Raw genomic sequence first — 20013 nt, 5'->3', positions numbered from 1 at the left:
ATGTGCTTCATGTTTTTGCTACCCGCAATGTTTTTTGGGGCTATCTTGTAGTTATCAGTGACCTATGCACTTTGTAAAGCTCTCTCTTGGAAGTCGCTTTGGATAAAAGCGTCTGCTAAATGAATAAATGTAAATGTAAATTGTTAATATAACACGGGTGGGACAAACACAACCCTAGTCTGGAGCTTTCTTGACGCTAAAGTTTCACCAGGCAGCTCGAAATCTTCCTGAACAGTTTTAACGGTGTTTGGTACAGAACTTAAAACAGAGAACTGAAAGCTCTGGAACACACTCTGTAAAAGTCAGTGTGGAATGCACAGGACTGTAACAAAAACACCTGTAGACACACTGCTGTCCTATGTGCTGCTGATAAAAGATACGCATGGCATGTTGAACACTGTAGGAATGGTGGGTGTGTGTGTCTGTCTGTCTTCTGTATATTTGCTGTCTTGTGTGTGTGTGTGTTCTTGTCAAAAACATACACACAGTCATGTCCCCAGAGTAAACACATATCTTCCACGTCTCAGGACTGCAGGCATCGTTCCAGACGTCTGACGAATCCAAACGCGACGCTAGGAGACACAGATTTACAAGGGAACCCTGATTGCAGAGTAGTCTCATGAGAAACCAAGCTAATCACCACTGCCAAAATATTTCTAAAACCCCCGTATGGATTTTCAATTCATGTATCTCCAGTACATTCTGGTTTCCCACAGCAAAACATCGCGTTACGTTCCTTTGGACGGCAAAGCTGGACATGTGGCGGTAGTTGTCTTCTACATGAGCGTGGTCACATTCTCTCGTTAGTCAGCTGGCATTGTAAGCCTTTGTTTTGCTAGCTAGCCTCAGTTCCAGAAGGTGCAAATCAGGTGTCACAGGTCAGAAATGACCAGGTGTCTGGCAGTTGTTATAGTCGTAAAAAAACAGACAAAGCTGTAAACAGTTCAAGCGGCAGTTTCAATGCAGTAAAACAAAAAAAAGCAAGAGTTGTTTTAAAGTGGGATCATGTCAGACCTTCAAAGGATCTGCCGAAGCCTTCTCAGAATTACCTCAGAACAGCTGGATTGTGGGATGACTGCAGGACAGTTAAAACAGAGGATGAAACCATGGGAACGGGCAAGACCGCATGCCCTTGTGTGGTTCTGGAGGGAACCTTGTTTGGCCTCAAAAGGCTCTGCTTTGTCAGGTGAGGGTGGACAATGACGGAGGGAGGGGGCTGAGAGAAGAGAAAGAGAAACCGAGAAGTTGTGAACATGATAATGTGAAAAGGTCAGAGAGTGTCAAATGAAGGAGGTGGGGAGGAGTTGGAGAAAGGGGGGGGGGGAGAGAGAAGAGGACTGAAGAGAGGAGGGAAGGAGAAGGAAAGAGCACCTCAGGGCTCAGCCTAAAGAATGTCAAGCATCTCAGGAGAGAAAGAGAGAGAGGGGTAGAGGGAGAATGTGGGCGAAAGTCACGAAGGTCACGGCAGGCGCAGGGACAGGAGGAGAGTCACGGCTCGTCCCTCTTAACGTGCACGCCCGCAGCTCCTTGCTGTCCATAGTCCCCCCGTCCCCGCCCTTCCTGAGGCGTGTCAATCGCAGCCTGCCCGGGCAGGAAACCCCCCTGTTCCCACCCGGCTTCAGTTTCCCCGCGTCCTCCCCAAAAGCTGACAAACATCACCCTTGTCTCCTGACACCGACTATACCCCCCCCCCCCCCCCAGCTCCCACACCCCAAGGCTCTGTGTTGCATCACACTCGCTGCCTCACACACCCCTAGTTTGCGATCAGCGTGACCCTGCCTGGTGGGACACAGCCGAGGGCTCCGAGCACCAAAAGGCTTGATTATGAGTTTGTCCCCTGAATAAGACGAGGCTCTGTTCCTGGTTATCTAATCACTCGGATTCAGGGGGCATGTGTTACCCAGCTCCCACACGCACACACACACACATCCGCACACACACTTATTACTTATATGTGTGAAGTCCAAACGTACATGAGTGTGCCTCGATGCAGATTTAGATGTGCGCGCGACTGTGTGTTTGTGGAGATGTAGACGTGTGTGTGTGTGTACTGTTGTGCGTGCGTGGATGCATGTTGAGTGCGCAGCCTTAAAGGCAGATGGGAAGATCTGGGTTGTAAGCTGTGTGTGTGTGTGTGTGTGTGTGTGTGTGTAAGTCCACGGCCTGCTGGGAAATCTTCAATCCCAGACTGGAGGGAGGGGTGGGGAGGTACGGCTGTGATTCACGACACGAGGCCTGGCTATCTGGACCGGACACACACACACACACACACGCGTACACGTGTACCAACAAGATTGGACACACACATACACTGTAGACAGTTAACTGCATGTCAAGGTATGCAAGTAATTTTCCCTGTGTGTACAGCCTAGTAGATATCCATCCATCTATCAACACACAAACACACACATGCTCACACACTCCATTGGAGATGCTTTTATACACACACCCACACACACACACACACACACACACAGAGGGGTATGCATGTAAGTTGCCTGTGCCTACCGCAAAGGAGATTTCCATATCCCACATGTGTCCGACCAAGGCCCCCTCCACAAATAGATCATATCTAATATAGATGTGGGAAAAGTGCATGCAGACAGAATCCCACACGGGTACTGGGTCACTAGCCAGGGGTTGTTTCTGACGTGGAGAGATTTGAGTTATCACGTCTTCGGATATCTGGTTTCGATTAAGCTCATTGGTTTTAATGACAACCAGGAAGTGTGTCCAAATCCTCTGGTGGCCATTTCCTCTTTGGACGGGAAGTCTCGTGTCACAGCGGTTTGGAACAGCAAGTAGCCTCTCCTGCCTTACATTTAACATCAGCCCTCAAAATACCGTAACTAAAATGGCTACAACGATAGTCACCAAATTTGACTGAGATTGTTCATATTAATTATAGTATGTCACAAATGTAAGAGGGACGTTATACCTAATGGTATTGCCTGGATGACGATACGTGCAGTCGAGACATGTTTGTCCTGTTCTGGATCTCCTGTGGCCTCCTGTTGGTGTGTGTGTGTGTTGTTGACATGGCAGGCAGTGCCAACAGGACCTGTGCCGTTCATTTCCGAGGGTCATCTAGGTGTGTGTGTGTCTTCCTGCAGTAATCCAGTTTGGCTTCGTGTCTCTGTTCGTGGCCTCCTTCCCCCTGGCTCCCCTGTTCGCCTTGCTCAACAACGTCATTGAAATCCGCCTGGACGCCAAGAAGTTTGTCACAGAGCTGCGTCGGCCCGACGCCGTGCGCTCCAAAGACATCGGTACACATGCGCACGCACACACACAGACACCTTCACCTTTGTTCTGTTTGTGAGTTTGTGTATTCACACCTGCCTGCAACCTTGCGTACACACACTAACACACACACACACACGTACTGTACCACACACCTACACACAATGAGACAGTGTTTGTGTACAGTGCCCTGTGCTGTTTGCAGCCTGGGCTTAACCCAAGGCTTGTGTTGCTGATAAATGCCCGTGTGATATTGCTTTGTAGAAGCCCTAATGCAGACCATGTGAATTCTTTATTTAGCGATACTGTTTTGCTACAATGCCTCACACATCTCTTGCACTTTCTCTCTTTCTTCCTCTGTTTTTATTTTCATCTACAGGAGTCTGGTTCAACATTCTGAGTGGCATGGGCAAATTCTCAGTCATTATAAATGTAAGTCCTCCTAAACATGGTTTGATTGAATCAGACCCTACACTATGTTTATATGTATTGAATACACACACACATTAAAACAGGGAGACTTGGCACTACGCCAGTCTTTAGAGAAAGAGAGTTTGGAGGAAAAACACACAGTTCTGGCTAGTTTACATGGTCCCATTCCATTGTCAGGGACGTTATACTTAAGGTGGACACACACACACACATCCATGTATCGCAGTGGCCTCACAGAGCTTTAGATAATCCACAGCCAGCAAATGATGTCATCTCTCTTGTTGCTTTGAACTGGCTCATTCCCGGGTTAATGTGAAGTCACAGCAGATAATGTCAGATTTTAATGACAAAACCAACAGACTGGTCTCTTCTCCTGAGTTCTTCTGAGGGGAGCTTGTTTTCGTGCTGCGGTCAGCCCAAAGCCCCAGAGCAACACAGTGGTTTAGTGGTTACGACCCGGGCCAACTCGCCTAAGCCTCGCTCCGTTTACTTTAATAGAAAGCAGATTTGTATTGAAATGAGAAAGAACAAGTGAGATATTATGCCAGCTATTAGATGTGCGCACACTGAGACACCCGGAACTCTCCCAGCAACCTACGATACTAATCCCAATTGGCCTTCGTTACTTCTTAATGTAAAGAGACTTTAATCATCTGAGCCTGTGTCTGTGGTTCACAATAGAGAAAAATAATCTTCGGCCTGTGTCCTCCTTACCTATGACCAAACTCCCCCTTCTGAGCTATTGCTTAAATGTGTTTGTTTGACCAATTGATAGTCTCTATTGAAATATTGGTTTTGGCAATAAATGAAGTTGGGTAATAAATTGCAGGTGAAGGGGTAGTTTAGGAGGAGCCGCTCTCCTGTCATGCCCTGCTCCTCCCGATACACTCCCGTAACCTGGGTAACCTCCTGACACACCTGTAACCTGGGTAACTTCCTCCTGACACACCTGTAACCTGGGTAACTTCCTCCTGACACACCTGTAACCTGGGTAACTTCCTCCTGACACACCTGTAACCTGGGTAACTTCCTCCTGACACACCTGTAACCTGGGTAACTTCCTCCTGACACACCTGTAACCTGGGTAACCTGGGTGACCTCCTCTAGACACACCCGTAACCTGGGTAACCTGGGACACCTCCTACTGACACATCCGTAACCTGGGACACCTTCTGTCAACACCTCCCAAAACCTCCTCCCTCAACTCTGTGGCAGACTTTGCGCAAAACGCAAAGGAATAAGATATGCAGTGCTAAAAAATTTAAGTTGCTTTGATGTATTCCTAGTCAAACTACAAATATGGCTGCCATGGAATGAGTTTCTCAGTGTTTTTGACCAGTTTGGTCCAGTTTGTACCAACTGGTACCGTTTTGTACCAGTGTGCTAACAAGCTCTGCTAATCTTTCCCTTCCTCTTTTGTGTCCATCTCTCTTTCCATACCTCTTTTCCCTCCTCTCTCCCACAACCCCCTGTCTCTCTCTCAATTCCCCTCCCCCCCTCTCTCTCTCTCTCTTTCTCTCTCTCTCTCTCTCTCTCTCTCTCTCTCTCTCTCTCTCTCTCTCTCTCTCTCTCTCTCTCTCTCTCTCTCTCTCTCTCTCTCTTCCCCCCCCAGGCATTTGTGATCTCGTTCACCTCAGACCTCATCCCCAGAATGGTGTACCAGTACATGTACAGCCCCAATGGCTCCATGTACGGCTTCATCGACCACACGCTGTCCTACTTCAACGTCAGCAACTTCCGCCCGGGCACCATGCCCCTTTCCTCCAGCTACCCCCGCGATGTCATGCTCTGCAGGTGGGCACTTAGACACACACACAGACATGGACGCTTAAACATGCGTTTCTACTGTACCTGCCTCGCACACCCAAAGCGGAGGCTGTGTGTTGGGTATGTTGGAACCTCCCAGGCGGCGATGAGGTCCCTATCGAGCGACACTGCCACTAGCTAAGCACACGCCCCGGCACACAGTCGCCACGCTTACATAACAGCGGGCAAAAAAAAACACGCAGAAGGCTCCCTTTGTGTTAGTGTTCCAAGCCGGCATGTCACAGATGAGCCAAGGAACCAAAAATGTGTCCTCAAAGCGTGAAATTTCCTTTGCCGCCAAAACAAAATGAATGAAGCACAGTTGTTGCATGTATGAAAAGCTTTTATTGAGGGGCGGTGTTGAGGGTGATGGGGCTGTTCAGAAAGCACAGATCACACTCTGCGGGGTGTGGGGGTTAGCGGCGTTACCAACTTGGGACAGAGAGACAGGCTGGGAACCCACCCCCTCCACCCCCCTTTCCCCTCTAGGCTTTAAATCGTAATATCTCCGAAACTCTGACGTTGCGATATGGCCACTGGGCCAATGGTCTGACAGAAGGAGACTCTGTTCTGTTAGCCCCCCTTATATCCATAGTCCTTCTATGTGATAGAGTTGGAATGACTCAAGTCCCGGAGTCATTTTGTTTTGTAACTGACATTTGGCTCAGGGCGATTACTTCCTCTCAAGCAGGTTTACAAAACCGCCTAGTCATGCTTGTCATTATTCCGATATCCCGCACTCCCTTAACCTTCGGACATCGCTGACCCCTTCAATGATTGCACTGTGTAGTCTAGTTTGTTTTGAAACTTTCATTTCCCAAACATATATTTACACCAATGAGAGTGGCCTCTTTGAACAAAACAGGAAGCACAGAGGTGACTGGGAGTAGCTTGAGGAAGCCCAACAAAGTCTGGTTTACAAAGAGAGAGATATGATTGACTGAAAACCAGGAAGGAGATGGTGTGTTTTCTCCCAGGACTGTCTGTGGTTCAGCGCCAAGCTCCTGCTGCATGCTTTTGTGTCCCTGATCCTCTTTTGGGTTAAATAGGCTTTTAGTCCAGCACAAAGAGACAAAGAGAGAGAGAGACAGACAGGGTCAGAAGGAGAGAGAGACAAAGAGTAAGAGAGACAGACGGGGTGAGCCCTGAGACAGTTGAAAGCAGGTCCCAGCAGGTGTCTCAAGCACTGCTATCTCTCTCTATCCTGGGGCCCGGTCCAAAACAACCACAGACTGAGGAGGAAGTGGGGGGGGGGGGGGGGGGGGGGGGTGCTGGGGCTGTTAGCCTCCTTCCCCTGATATCTGGGATGGACAGTGTTCTTTGGCTGCGTGTGTGTGTGTGTGTGTGAGTGTGTGTGTGTTGGAGATGGACTGGGAATGGGCTGACCCTTGTTTGTTTGCAAATTTGTGCTTGCTTCCCTAGAGAGACAAGTGGCAGCAGGATATTCTAAATAAGTCCCCCCCAACTCCCCCCTCCCCTCCCCTGCCCTGCCCTCCCCTCTCCCACACACGCGCGCACTCACTTGCCGTCTCTCACAATGTTCTCATTGAGAGGAAGTATTAAAGAAATTGAATTAATCTCCCGGCCCGGCCTATATCTCCCTGCTTTGGCTCTGGTATTATGATAACCAAACATGGAGCCCAGCCTCAGGAACGACGAAGCGCAGAGAGATGGTCAGGACGGAGAGGAGAACCTAGCCCCACTCTCACACATTCCTCTATGACTCTATATGGACATGGAATCAAACACCAGAAAAAAGGCCAAGCTCTTCTCCCTACCCCCCCCCCTCCCCCCCCTCCCCCTGCCCTTTCGGCCCGAACTTATGTTGTTTTCCCCCCTTAATTCAATACAGCCAATCAAAAAAGATTTGGAGGTTCCAAGGAGGGCTTACGGACACTGATTTGAGGGGACTGGCGGAGCCTGCCCTCTCCTCCTTCTTCTCATCACGTTTTTATACCTTTTGACCCCAGCTGTCACTTGTCGTCAGGGCATTAGGGGAGTTGTAGTCTTTGGCCCGCTAATCCGTCTGGTGTTGTTCTGCTGCTTTCCAGGAGAGCCTGGGCGAGAGTCACTGTATGTTTACCCTCTTCAGAAGGTGTCCTTAGAAAACACCACACGGAGAGGGAGAGATAGCGATAGAGCGACGTGTTCCGATTGCCAACAGCAGTCCCACGCCCCCGTTCATCGCCTCCCCCTTCGCCACCTTCCCCTCCCTTTCCTGGCGGTCTACCAAGGCCTTAGTTCATATGTGAACAATCCCGCCCAAATCCACAGCCGTGCCAAGTACCCCTGACCGGGACAACTTACATTTAGTTATTTAGCAGACACCCTTATCCAGACTAACTTACACTCTTAACCGGGCGCTAGGCGTTTGCTGGACCTGCTGTACGCGGGGTGGTTTGAAGCATGTGTTCTTGTTGTCGTCCTCCCCCAGGTATAAGGACTACAGGGAGCCCCCTTGGTCTCCAGACGCCTACCACTTCTCCAAACAGTACTGGTGTGTCCTGGCTGCCAGATTGGCCTTTGTCATCATCTTCCAGGTAGCGACATCCACAGCCCCCTATCTTCCTGGTACCCTGTTCCCCCCCACATCCATAAGCGGTGTGATGGTATATCTCATGCGTACATATATAACCCTTGTGTGGTGTTCTGCTCTGCGGGTCCTGTCGTTACAATGTTACGATAGTATATATATTTTTTTTATATATATATATTCCTCACACTATCCCAGACAAATGGTAATTGAGAGTTCACTTACAGAAACTGTTGCAAAATGTTGTTGGTTAATCAGACTCCGACCACTGGGTTGGTAACCATACTGTATAAGTATGAACACAATACGAGGGCTAGTCGTGTCCAGATGTCACTGTAGTCGCGTGTACCATGTAAACAGACTTAAAAACATAGATGTAGACTGATGTATATTATGCCAGCAATATAATTGTAAGAGGTTACTGTAAGTCAATGGTTCCTAACCCTGGTCCTCAGGGCATGCATGTTTGAGATGTTTCCCTGCTCTAACACACCTGATTCAAATGAGTGGTCATAAGCGGGCTTCTGCAAAGCTGGATAACAACCCATTCATTTGAATCAGGTGTGTTGGAAAAGGGAAACATCTAAAACATACTGGACAGGGTCCAGGATCGGGAACCACTGCTGTAAGTAATGTTGAAAGTGTTGTATTTCAACGGCGATACTGCAGCATGCATAGTTCTGCAGTTGAACCACACTAATTGGGTGCAAACAATTCCATAAAAAATCTGTCAAATAAGTCCAAATTGGAAGTCTGGGTTGCCATAGCACTGGCTGTTTCCGGTTCACCATAGCAACAGCTGTTTAATTACCGCCAGGATGGTTGAACCGGTATGTGTGGTTTGCGTTGATGCTGCGGTTGATATGACACCCAAAGCATTCCAGATGTTTGAGGACATCTCACACACGTAGCCCTCAGTGACCAAGACGAGACAGAATCACTGCTGTTAATCAGGAGACTGCTGCCATGCTTCTCGGCTGAACTCCTCAAATGAAGCCAAGGACTTCATCTACCATGATGCACAGCCTGAGTTTCTACTTCAACCCCTCTCTCCTTCCCCTTCCATCTGCGCACGCCCGCCCACTCTCCCCTACCCTACCCTCTCCTCCCTTCCTCCCCCCCCCCAACCCTTCCCTCCAGAACCTGGTGATGTTCCTGAGCCTGCTGGTGGCCTGGGTGATCCCCGACGTGCCCAAGGACATCAGCGAGCAGCTGAAGCGCGAGAAGACCCTCCTGGTGGATGTGTTCCTGCGCGAGGAGAAGGAGAAGTTCCTGCTCCTGCAGAGCCTCTTCACTAAGGACCCGCTGCGCCCCCGCCAGCCCGGCCCCCAGGGCACCCTGGACCCTCTGCGCTGCCGCACCCTGCCCCCTGTCTTCTCCCAGGGTCGGCCCCTGGGTGTGGCAGACGGAGATGGGGTCCCGCGGGCGCGAGGCCGGGCGGCTAGCTTCAGCCAGTTCAGCAGGCAGCCGTCCCCTCAGGCGGAGGGACCGAACGGCACCAAACACACAGCCGTGTGACGCGCGCTGGGTCAGGACACGTGCTGTGGCATGAGGTGTGTGTGTGTGTGTGTGAGCCTGACGCATACGTGCGTGTGTGTATACAGGTGGGTGCGCTTCGCGAGCAAAAGGCAAACGTTGTAGCTCAGTCGGACAAAATGTAAACGACCCTCGTCGTCAGCGGATTACTCTTCTCGGGACCGTCTCTTGGCAAATCAAGACCTAGTTTCATGTGTTTATTATCCTCTGTCCGAATGCGCACATAACTGAGCTTCAAAAAGTGGATTTAAGTTGGGAAATATGCCCTCACTCCATCTGTGCGATTGCATTGATTTGTTTTTGTGACTGACTTTGAAGCACGCAAGCTTCACTCCGTGCAGAAGCAATAATTCCTCTGGCAATCAGACAGATAAACCAGCCAGAAAGACACAGGCAGACGGCCGGCCGGCCGGGCGGATGGACATACCCCTTCCACTGTACACTGTGAACTGAATAGAGAGGACCAGGGGGGGAGGGGTGTTTCTGACACTTGTCGTCTGTTTAGGACTCATTTTCCCATCAGCCCCTCTGTGGAATGAACAGTGTGGCATCCTGGTCCATCCCAGCACACCTTGCTATACCTTCTGTCCACATCCCGACACAGCCCCACCAAACCTTTTAACTAGCATTCATTTTCTCAGGTAACTCTATTGTCTTAGTCCTCTCATTCTGAATGTTCCAAAACATTTGTCAAATTAGAGCGAATGACTCACACACATAAATAAACAAATCTATATTCAATCAGTATGTAAAGTAGAGGCTAAGCAATATTGTAAAAATGGAAATGTACTGTGCAAAAATGGAATATATAAAATCAAATGTGTGCTTAGTGCTTTTGTGATGTTGGTTTGACACCTTTTCTGCATGGCTCATAGCAAAAGCACAAAGATATTTTTCTTTAGGTGAGTTGTCTTTCTCATGTGTTGACATCTCATACCACAACTGACCTCAATGAAGGGCGGAACGAGGTGAGGAGAATAAGAGGCGAGGGAGGGGTTCTCCAGGGGGAGGGGGGGGTCATGGTTAGGGCTGGTCTGGACCTGACTGGACTTGGCCGATCCATGACGAAAGATGTGCGAAGTGACTTCAGCACCACAAGTGAAGTGAACAGCTCCCCGTACGACCAGGTGTGCGTGTGCGCACATGCGCACGACTGCAACATGCATCCGTTGCGAGCATAGACCCGTGTTGTTGAGTGTATGTGTGTGTGTGTGTGTGCGACTTTACAGACAAGCGTCCGACCCATTTGACGACACGATCAGTAGAGCCAGCTTCTGTCTCTGGCGTATCCTGCTGGTGGGTGCAAGCATGCGAAGGAATGTTCCGTGCGGGGAACATTTTTGTCCTAATTACATACAAACGGATTTGTGTTTTGGTTTAGTGCCCTCCTCTGTCTCCAACACCACCAGGCCGACTCTCACTGTTAGTCCACAGTCAACTGAGAAACTTCTTCTCGGTTCATAGAGGGTGGCGGGCTCACCAAGGCACATCAAGAGGAATAGAGCATGTTTTTTGGGGGTGCGTTGGTGCTATGGTGTTGTTCAACGAGCACTACTATTCCTCTGTGAAGTTCTTGAAGGGAAATTATATTTGTCTGTATTACATGAGGTTTAATAGTCTGGTTTGGTGAGTGCATGTGCCGTCAAACAATGTGAGACGAGATGGAAATGGCCATTTCATACAGGTTGCAGGTAGTCGCCGTGGTAACCTGATATCCCACTTCCGGCATTCCTTTCCCTCTCGGCCGATGTGTTCCACCTCTAGCAAAATGTGAACGTTCTCCATTTATGCTCTTGTTTTACTATCTTCTTCATCCGTCCTGATGTATAGGAGCAGATTTTGATCTTTTTTCCCTCCGGGGGGTGTGGGGGGGGGGGGGGGGGGGCTCTCATCTGTCAAGCGTACAATCTGATCTATGCTTTACTCGGGATCCTGTAAGAGGATTACACGTACATTGCCATACAATGAGTGGTATCCTGTGCACTCGTCATGGCGCAATCCTGCTCTCGGGGGACAAAAAGCGCATCAATATTTGCTTCTCTCCAGGCTTACTGAGAGTTAGGACTTTGTTGGAAGTTAAGCAGATGTGGTCGAACGACAGCCTGCTCCATTTGGACCATCCTTCCTCTCTCTCTTTCTGTCCCTCTTTCCCCTCCACCTCTCTCGCTCTCTTGTCGCAGCATTGCAGTGTCATCCTCCTATGTGACCTTTGACACCCGTGTAGTGTAAGCGTGCTTAATGAAAAGGGAGAGGCTTCGTTTGTGTGTCTGCACACGAGTACGGCCCTGGGATCTGTGTGTGCGCTCGCGCTCGCGCGTGTGTTTGTATAGTTGAGCCCTACAGTAGCTCTGTGGTAGATTTAGGCTGTCTGATGTCGACGACAGCTACAGGGAATGTTTGAAGGGCGGGAATGTTTGAAGGGCGTCATCCGTCCTCACCACCCTGCTCCTCCTGAATCCGTAACCGCTGTTGTTTGGTAACGCTCCCCTTTCATCTTCCTGACGCGGCGATGACACGCCAGCGAGCCTCCTCTAATCTCCTCCTGTCAGCGCCGGGCTCACCGGTCTGAACCCAGCCCTCTCTGCCTCATCAGCCCTCTCTGCCTCATCAGCCCTCTCTGCCGTAGAGATGCAGGCTTGCTAGCGTGGCTCTGGCGGCGCCGGAATGAGTCTGTCGCCTCCTACTTACGGAGATGCATTCGTCTCTTGTGGAGGACCAATCCACTGGTGGACTGGACTTGGGGGTGGGAGAGTGGGGGCGGGGGGAAGAACAGAGGCTCTACGGCAGGGGTGTTCAATCCTGGTGCTCGGGGTCCGCTGTCCTGTGGCATGTTTTCGATGTTTCCCCTGTTCCACCCGATTCAAATGAACGGCTCGTCATTACGTTTGGCGAAAGCCATGATAATGGCCATTCATGTGGGTGGTGACGGTCGGAGCATGGCGGGAATGAAGGAAGAGGGTGAAGGGAAGGCACAGGAGGACCGGGGGGAGGAGAAAGATGCCAAGGACTGGAAAAAAGGGAGTCAAAGTTGAGATGGGGTTAGGAGGAACTGAGTATGAAGAAGGAGGCAGGAGGGGCAAGGAAAGGGGCCTGTGATGAGATGATGAGATGCGGGCAGGGTTCGTGGGTGAGAGAGACACACCGCGTCACACACACACACACACACACAGACTGTGTGCTCGTCCCTCTGGGCATTCTCTGGCTGGGTCAGACACCGGGCATATCAGCCATTAATGGATCCAGACTCCTCTATGACGGAACCAGAGCAGTTTAGGTTGAGAAGTAGCAGGGGAAGGCAAGGGAGGAGGGATGGCAGAGAGCAGAGGGAGTGAGAGAGGAAGGGAGACAGGGGGGATGAAACTAGACACAAGTAAGAAACAGACAGGAAGGAAAGGGAGGTGGGGGGGAGCTGGGGGGGGGGGGGTAGGGAGAGGAGGAAAGATGACATCACACCATGTCGGGGCGCTTGAAAAATGAGGTCGCGAGCGATGCGTGGATGGCATGCTAACTTTGCCGTGCAGCAATGTAGTTCAACGCTATCACTGACCCCCTAATGAAACGCTGTGGATGTGGGACTTTTGAATTATGGAACGCGTATACGAGAGTTATTTCATAATGAATGCGGTGCTGTGTGGCACATTCTGACCGAGGCGGAGCAGCGAAGACTGATATTGTGCTGCTCCAACTCCCAGCAGCTACAGTCACAGGCTGTTGTTTCACATGGTGTCATGTGTTGGCTGCACCCCTACATTCCCTCCCTGTGTGTGTGTGTGTGTGTGTGTGTTTGTGTGTGAGAGCTTGTGATAGATAAGTGAGAGAAAAAGTGTGAGAGAGTGTGTGAAAGAAAGCGAGCTCTTTCCCCTGTGCGTTTTGAGTGTGTGTGTGTGTCTAAGCTCTGCCTTTGGCGGATTCCAGAGCCGCCTCAACAAAACCTTGAGATGACCTGAGTTGTCTCAGGTGATTTTCATTATGTTTCTTTGAGTTCCTCAGACAAACCTGCCTCCATTACTGCGGGAGTGAAGGAGGGAGGAGGAGGGAGGAGGAGGGAGGGGGAAGCGAGAGGCTCAAAGAAAGAGAAGGGTTCACAGAAAGCACAGGAATGAAACAGTGGAGACAAAATACTCTTGACAAAACACTTCCGCTCGTGTTTTTATTCAGCAGTCACAACACAAACGATGCACTTTTCTAGCTTTAGAGTTCATGTTTTAACATAAGGTGCGCTTTAAATAGAGCTCTGTTTTATATGGCACGAAAGAATATCTATCCTATCTACAGCTAGGAGCGTGTGTGCGGTTTTGGGGCCGGCGTTTGGGGCACGAGATGGGGGGAGGTTAGCTGGAGGGACAGGATAGACTCTGCTGACGTAAACATGGGTCATATCGAGAGAAAGGTTGCGCAATGGACGGGAGGCAGAGATGAAGGAGGCACCGAGGGAGGTGAATGGGGCGAGCGACAGGCGGATGGAAAGGACAGAGAACCACCACTCCTGCCCCGAGGAGACAGACACACCAGGAATACGAGCCGTCCGTCTCTTTTTCCCCCTCCCTGGTCTCTAATGACAAACCTGCACCACTGGAGACACCTGTTTCTCCCTGTCTCTTTCTCCCCTCCTGTCTCTTTGTCTCTCCCCCCCCCCCCCCGCCCCCTCCCGTTCTTGTCTCTGTCAACATCTTTTGTCGGAGGCCTCCTTCCACAGCCTGATGAGAGACCATGCTACAATATGAATAATTTGCTCTCTTTTTTGACATGGGTTACTCTTTCTGTCTCTCCAGTGTCTTACAGTGTACGCGCGCACACACACACACACACACAGGGCTTAGATGAGCACACACACCCTACTCCGTCCATGGCACATCTGTGTAAATAAATCCACCTTACAAAGATCCCGCTCCCCTCCCCCTTCTACACAAACACACACCTGGCACCTGTGCCCCTCCCTCTACACAGACACGCACACCCGTCAACCCTCCCACTATAGCTACTCCATACGCCATCTTCCCTACGCCCGCGCTCGCAACCGCATTCTTCCACTAACCCAGATTTAGTGTTGAAAAGGAAACATACAGGTTTCGCTGAACCCTCCCCCTTGTCCTCTTGCCTTTCAGGGTCCACAGCCATTCACCTCCCCCTGAATTCTCCCAGTCTTCCACCACAGACTTACCCTAAATGGCCACGCCGAGCCTTCTGAACCCCCTAATCTTGTTTTGACAATCATACTTTTCCTAATTTTGATTTATGCATGGCTTACGTGGCATGGCATAGCCCGAAACTCCCCAAATCATGACTCACGTTCACGAGGGCCACATGCACCTTCTTAAATCCCCTCGAGTCAATATTCCTGGAAGTTTCCAGAATTCCGGAAGCTTCTCTCTGTGGGTAGGAGGGTTTTGCCAGTTCCATTAGAGAACTGTCTGGAGTTTTCAACAGATGATGAAGCACCTGGCTAATGCGTGATTCAGTTGGTTTGCGCAGAGACTATGCGAGACGAGGCTGGCTGAATTAGCTCTGTGTTAGCTTGGTGCTGAATTAACCATTGACACCATGTGGGCATTTTTAACAACTGCTGTTGAAATAGTCACCCACGATTGGATCAGCCTCCAGTCAACCACAACTAAGAATCACCAGATGGCCGTGACGAAGACCAAGTGACAAAGATCAACCTCAGTTTACTGATTGGGGAGTCCATAAAATTACCTGAATCCAAACACGGTGTAAGCTTAAATTAACTAAGAATATGTGCCTGAAAGGTCAGGCTGATTTACCAGGCTTTGAGACAGCAGTGCTGGGAAGAGTGAATTTGGGTAATCTGGGATTTTTTTTTTCATGCAATTCTCATCGAAGCTTTCTGATTAACTAGAGCCCTGACCCTGTCTGTGACACCACACCAATCACGTTTCGTGATTTCAGTCACATAACATCCAGGCTAAACCTAGAGTCAAAGTTCTGTGGACTAGACATTGTCATAGCAGGGAAGAAAACGCTCTGGAGTTTGGCGTCCCACATTACCCATTGTCCCAGATTACCCCAATTCACCCTACGGGTTAGACAGAGCTGCCCGTATAGAGAGAGAAGAAGAAGACGAGATGGTTGGGTAGGTCTACATCCTGGTGAGCAGCTGGTCCACAGCCTCACAGTTAGACTCTGGTTCCACACCCAGCTCCTCTACCATAACCTTCCTCTGGAACTCCTGAGAAGACAAGCGCCACACAGTCAGGCTGCTCTTCTCTTTTTATAATGTCCAATATCCTAATAACTTCAATTTCACATGGAAGTAAATACAACTTTATAGGATAAAGCATACAGTAGGATAAAGGACTAGATAATGCAGAAAGAACATTTAAACCATTCTTAGGGGACGTCTGTAGAAGAGAGCTTTTCACCAATCTCTCTTTGATCACTGTCAGTAACGGGATCATTTAAGACAGTGGGATACTCCTTCGGAATGTTTAATTGATAAATAAACCTAGAGTGAAATCTTTGGACTGCCCTGAGTTCAAGATCCTCTTATTCATTTTCATATTCCCTGTGTGTGTGTGTGTGTGTGTGTGTGCGCGCATTCCTTACCCTGAACCTCCTCAGCCGTGCCAGTCGGTCTTGGAGGGCCTGTTCTTGTGTGGACGCCAGCTCTGCTATGTGAGTTCTCCACTGCAGCTCCTTCTCCTACACGACCCCCCCCCCCCCCACCCAACACACACACACACACACAGCATTTAATCCACTGTCTGTCTCCCTTATCGACACCGACTCAGATTAAACAAAAACTTTGACCCCCTAGCATCTCATGACGGTAACACTGCCAATTTGCACCTCCCATGGACTAGAACCTTCCGGTTCGAAAGTCAGACACATCCAAATCACAACACCTCCAACCTCCAGTTTGAGCATCAAGCAGATGAGATCAGAGATGAATAAACATCTTATTATTTCCAGATTAACAGCTAAGCAGGTCATGAACTTGACAAGCCTTATGTTCTGTATGGAAATCCTCAAGCTTACTCTGTGTGGGAATGCTGGTTATCAGGGGGCACCAAACAGGAAACCATTTTGCTTGAGATAATCAGGTCAAATCAGAACCATATTTACATTCTGTATAGAGCCAATCCCCTAGAACCATGGAGAGGCCCGGTCATTGGAGTAAAGAGTCTCTGATCTAGGATCCTTTTAGCTTCTCAGAATCAAAGTTCTAAGTCACTATGAAGGGTCTGATCCATCTGAGCCTGGATCAGTTTGGACATTCCATTGTGTTCTGCCCCTGCGCCCCTAGCTGGGCCTAGGTGGATGGGAGAGATGGCTGTGGAAAACCACAGCGCTGCTGTTTCTCTGCAGAGCACCAGCAGAACTCTCCCCTGACCCCTGAGGAGGGAGAGATGGAGTGGGCTGGGCCTGACCCTTGACCCTCAAGAGTTACAGGGCTGAGAAGGGCCTTCAGGGATAGTGTTTCCTGCCTGATGTGTGTGTGCGCGAGTGTATGTGTGTGTGTGTGTGCGCGTTCAACTCCTGCGAGAGGGAATGCAGGTCCCCACTCTCCCCCATGTGGGAACCGTTCAATCAGAAGAGATCCTATGTAATCCATCCCAAACATGTCCTGGCACCTTGCCTTTCCACGCCCCAACCACGCCTGCCCCCCCTCCCACACACACAAAGTCTCCACAGACATTCGAAGCCCCCCACCCCCAACACACACACAAACACACGTGCGGCAAGAGGGGACGCTGCCTATTGAAGCGGCTTCATTTATTTTGTTTGGGATGTCTGTGATGGACGATAATGGCTTCAGATGGGATACACATGAGCACCAAGGCCAACCGCTCTCGACAGGCACTGGCTGCCATCAATTACGGGGGTGGTCTTTCATGTGGCCCTGCGTGTGTGAGAGAGAAAGTGTTTGCGTGTGTGTGTGTGAGAACGAGAGTGTGTCAGGGGAGACTGAGTATGTGGGGAGGAAGGAAGCAGATGCTGGAAAGAAAGTTTACTGTCAGTCTCAAGCACACCGCATTAGCCTCGCTGATGCATGTGGGGGCTGAGAGTCGAAGCCGTGGCCGTTTCCTCCACGATTACATGCTCAAACGCGAGGCCAGAACAGCCAGCCCATTCTTCTCCCCTGGAAGACGGCAGAAAAACACCAATCCTCTTGAGAGACTACGGATTAAAACGTGTCAGATTCAACAGTCAGGCGTGGGAGAATAACACGGATGAACATGCGTCGTCCGCGTCGCTCAGGTTCGATAGAGCGGGGCGAGGTGGTTCTGTGACAGAGGCGTTGTCGTCGCGGAGCCCCCCGCTGTCACGTCGGATGTTACCGCTCGGGCGTGTCATCGGGCGCACCCCGGACACCGCGGCGGAAATGTCCACGAGCGGGAACAACAGACGCGTCCCTCGTTGACCTCGCACTCTCCTGTCAGGGAGGAGCTGAGACGGCTGCTCTCAGCTCAAACGCACACGCGCACACAGCTGCCCTGCTGGATGCTGCGTGTGTGCGTGTGCGGGCCTTGCTGACACGTCTGGCCTGTGTGTGTGTGTGTGTGTGTGTGTGTGTGTGTGTATGTGTGCTCTAGCCCTTGAGTATGGGCGTAGGGGGCTTGATACATTTAGCAACCACAAGTGTTCCTAGCAGCCCCTCCCCCCGTTCACAGGGGTGTGTCTACCATTACTTCAGCAGTGATTATGCCTGTCACTCTGGGCCTTGAAGCTGGATGTGAAACAGCAGTCTGGATAGATACAGTGTAGCCCAGGGTGTGTTTGCTCTGGGCCGGGACGAGACCATCATTACCGCAATCAAGCTCAGTTACAGCAGTTTGGGTCATGAGCATAAGTGGTGGCCTTGGATTGACTTGTGAGGAAACGATAGCGATAATATGCTTTATGCATCGTATGCATACCGTGGGTGTGTGTGTGTGTGTGTACATGGGGGCTTGCCTACCCTCTTGCTTTCCTCCAGCTCTCGCTGTCTCTCCTGTTCCTGCCGCTCTCGCTCCTGCCGTCGACGGACCTGCCCGACACACAGGAAGTTACATACAGGAAGTTGTCCGACGCAAGAGGAAGGGATGCATGTCGACAGCAGGTGGTAACTGGGGATTGGAAGGCGTATTTAGGAAGGTAAAGATAGACACTCACCCTCTCCTCTCGTCTATCCTTCCACTCGTTCTCCAGAGTGTTTGGCTCCTCCGGCATCGCCAGGTGCTCTGTTTTCCTCGTCGATCCCAGAAATTCATAGTCCTCCTCTTTACACATCCCTCTCATGGACTGCACACAGAGAAAGAGCTTTTACCCTTTTATCTGAGGGAGAGCTGCTTCATGACAATAGGGTTGGTTGATTCATGATTGACATATTGCTGAATCATTGGTTGGATTGGTTTGATTCAGTGTCCTCCTTTCCTACTTCTTGAAAATCAGAGAAAATCAGGGAGTCAGGTGGCTAAGCGGTGAGGGAGTCGGGCTAGTAAAGCCCGACTCGTCTGAAGGTCGTGGTCTGAAGGTCTGAAGGTCGCCAGTTCGATTCCTGGCCGTGCCAAATGAAGGTGTGTCCTTGGGCAAGGCACTTCACCCTACTTGCCTCAGGGGAGAATGTCCCTGTACTTACTGTAAGTCGCTCTGGATAAGAGCGTCTGCTAAATGACTAAATGTAATTGTAAAATGCCCAGACTGGATCAGGAACACGGACTTACATCTACACTTCTACAGTATACTTACTACAGTTCAAAACACTTTTTACCTAATAAAAAATATATATGAAGGAACAAATTGATATAGTGGAGTGGATTGTAGTGTACAAAGAACAAATATTTGAACCCCACAACAGCGTACCTTTGACATGGTAATGTCCTGGAATTTCTTCACATGGGCCATGCTGTTCGTGAAGGTCATAAAGACGATAATAAAAGATTCAGAATCAACTCATTTCAATATGGCCACAATAAGCTATAATCTTTATATGACCTACATGGCATCAACAAAACATATTTTAAAATGAATCTATACAAATATCCCAAACAAACTGTTTCTGACATTTGCAGAGGGTAACATGCTGAACTTAAAAAATTCAAGTGCCATTCAGACAATGACAAGACAATAACTGCATATTAGCCTTCAACATAGATATTAAACAAACGTCAAATATCCACATCTTAATCACAGCAGATGCTCTCTCCTCACCCCCCTGCTTTACTTACCCAACACAGAGGACCAGGTCACCTGGTAAGCCAAACCCCAGGTGTGGACAGTCTCTCCGGGTGTCTGTCTCCCTCCTCAGCCTCGCCCGCCTGCGTGGCTCGTCCCTTTAACTCCACGCTCGGTCAGATGCCGGTGACATGGCCCGGCCCATGGTATGTGTCTCGCACGCCTGTCATTTCAGCGCTGGGCCGAGAGAAGTGGAGCTCTGCTGCTAATAAAGAGCCAGCCGTGCCGGGGGGGGGGGGGGGGGGGGGGGGGGATGTGTGGCCCAGGCTGAGATGTTCCTGCTCTGGGTG

The 20013-nt window shown here is 50.1% G+C and overlaps 1 protein-coding gene and 1 long non-coding RNA gene across 2 annotated transcripts in view; one reads left to right on the top strand and one right to left on the bottom strand.

The window, feature by feature from the left end:
• ano2b (anoctamin 2b) overlaps nucleotides 1-9529 on the top strand; it is a 34016-nt gene extending 24487 nt beyond the window's left edge. Inside the window, exons 15-19 of the mRNA XM_067255032.1 lie at nucleotides 3114-3266; nucleotides 3620-3672; nucleotides 5285-5466; nucleotides 7913-8018; nucleotides 9152-9529. Coding sequence (XP_067111133.1) covers nucleotides 3114-3266; nucleotides 3620-3672; nucleotides 5285-5466; nucleotides 7913-8018; nucleotides 9152-9529 — 872 coding nt within the window. The remainder of the gene's footprint in view (nucleotides 1-3113; nucleotides 3267-3619; nucleotides 3673-5284; nucleotides 5467-7912; nucleotides 8019-9151) is intronic.
• Nucleotides 9530-18775: 9246 nt separating this feature from the next.
• LOC136959894 (uncharacterized) lies at nucleotides 18776-19765 on the bottom strand. The gene is made up of 3 exons (XR_010878793.1): nucleotides 19717-19765; nucleotides 19352-19394; nucleotides 18776-18790 (listed from the first exon to the last, which is right to left on the bottom strand). It is a non-coding gene; the product is annotated as an uncharacterized lncRNA (long non-coding RNA).
• Between the last annotated feature and the right edge of the window lie 248 nt (nucleotides 19766-20013).

The sequence above is a fragment of the Osmerus mordax genome, chromosome 17 (genome assembly GCF_038355195.1).
Source record: "Osmerus mordax isolate fOsmMor3 chromosome 17, fOsmMor3.pri, whole genome shotgun sequence".
Lineage (NCBI taxonomy): Eukaryota > Metazoa > Chordata > Actinopteri > Osmeriformes > Osmeridae > Osmerus > Osmerus mordax.
Note: the sequence above shows the minus strand (reverse complement) of the source record. Positions and strands in the feature narration are given on the sequence as shown.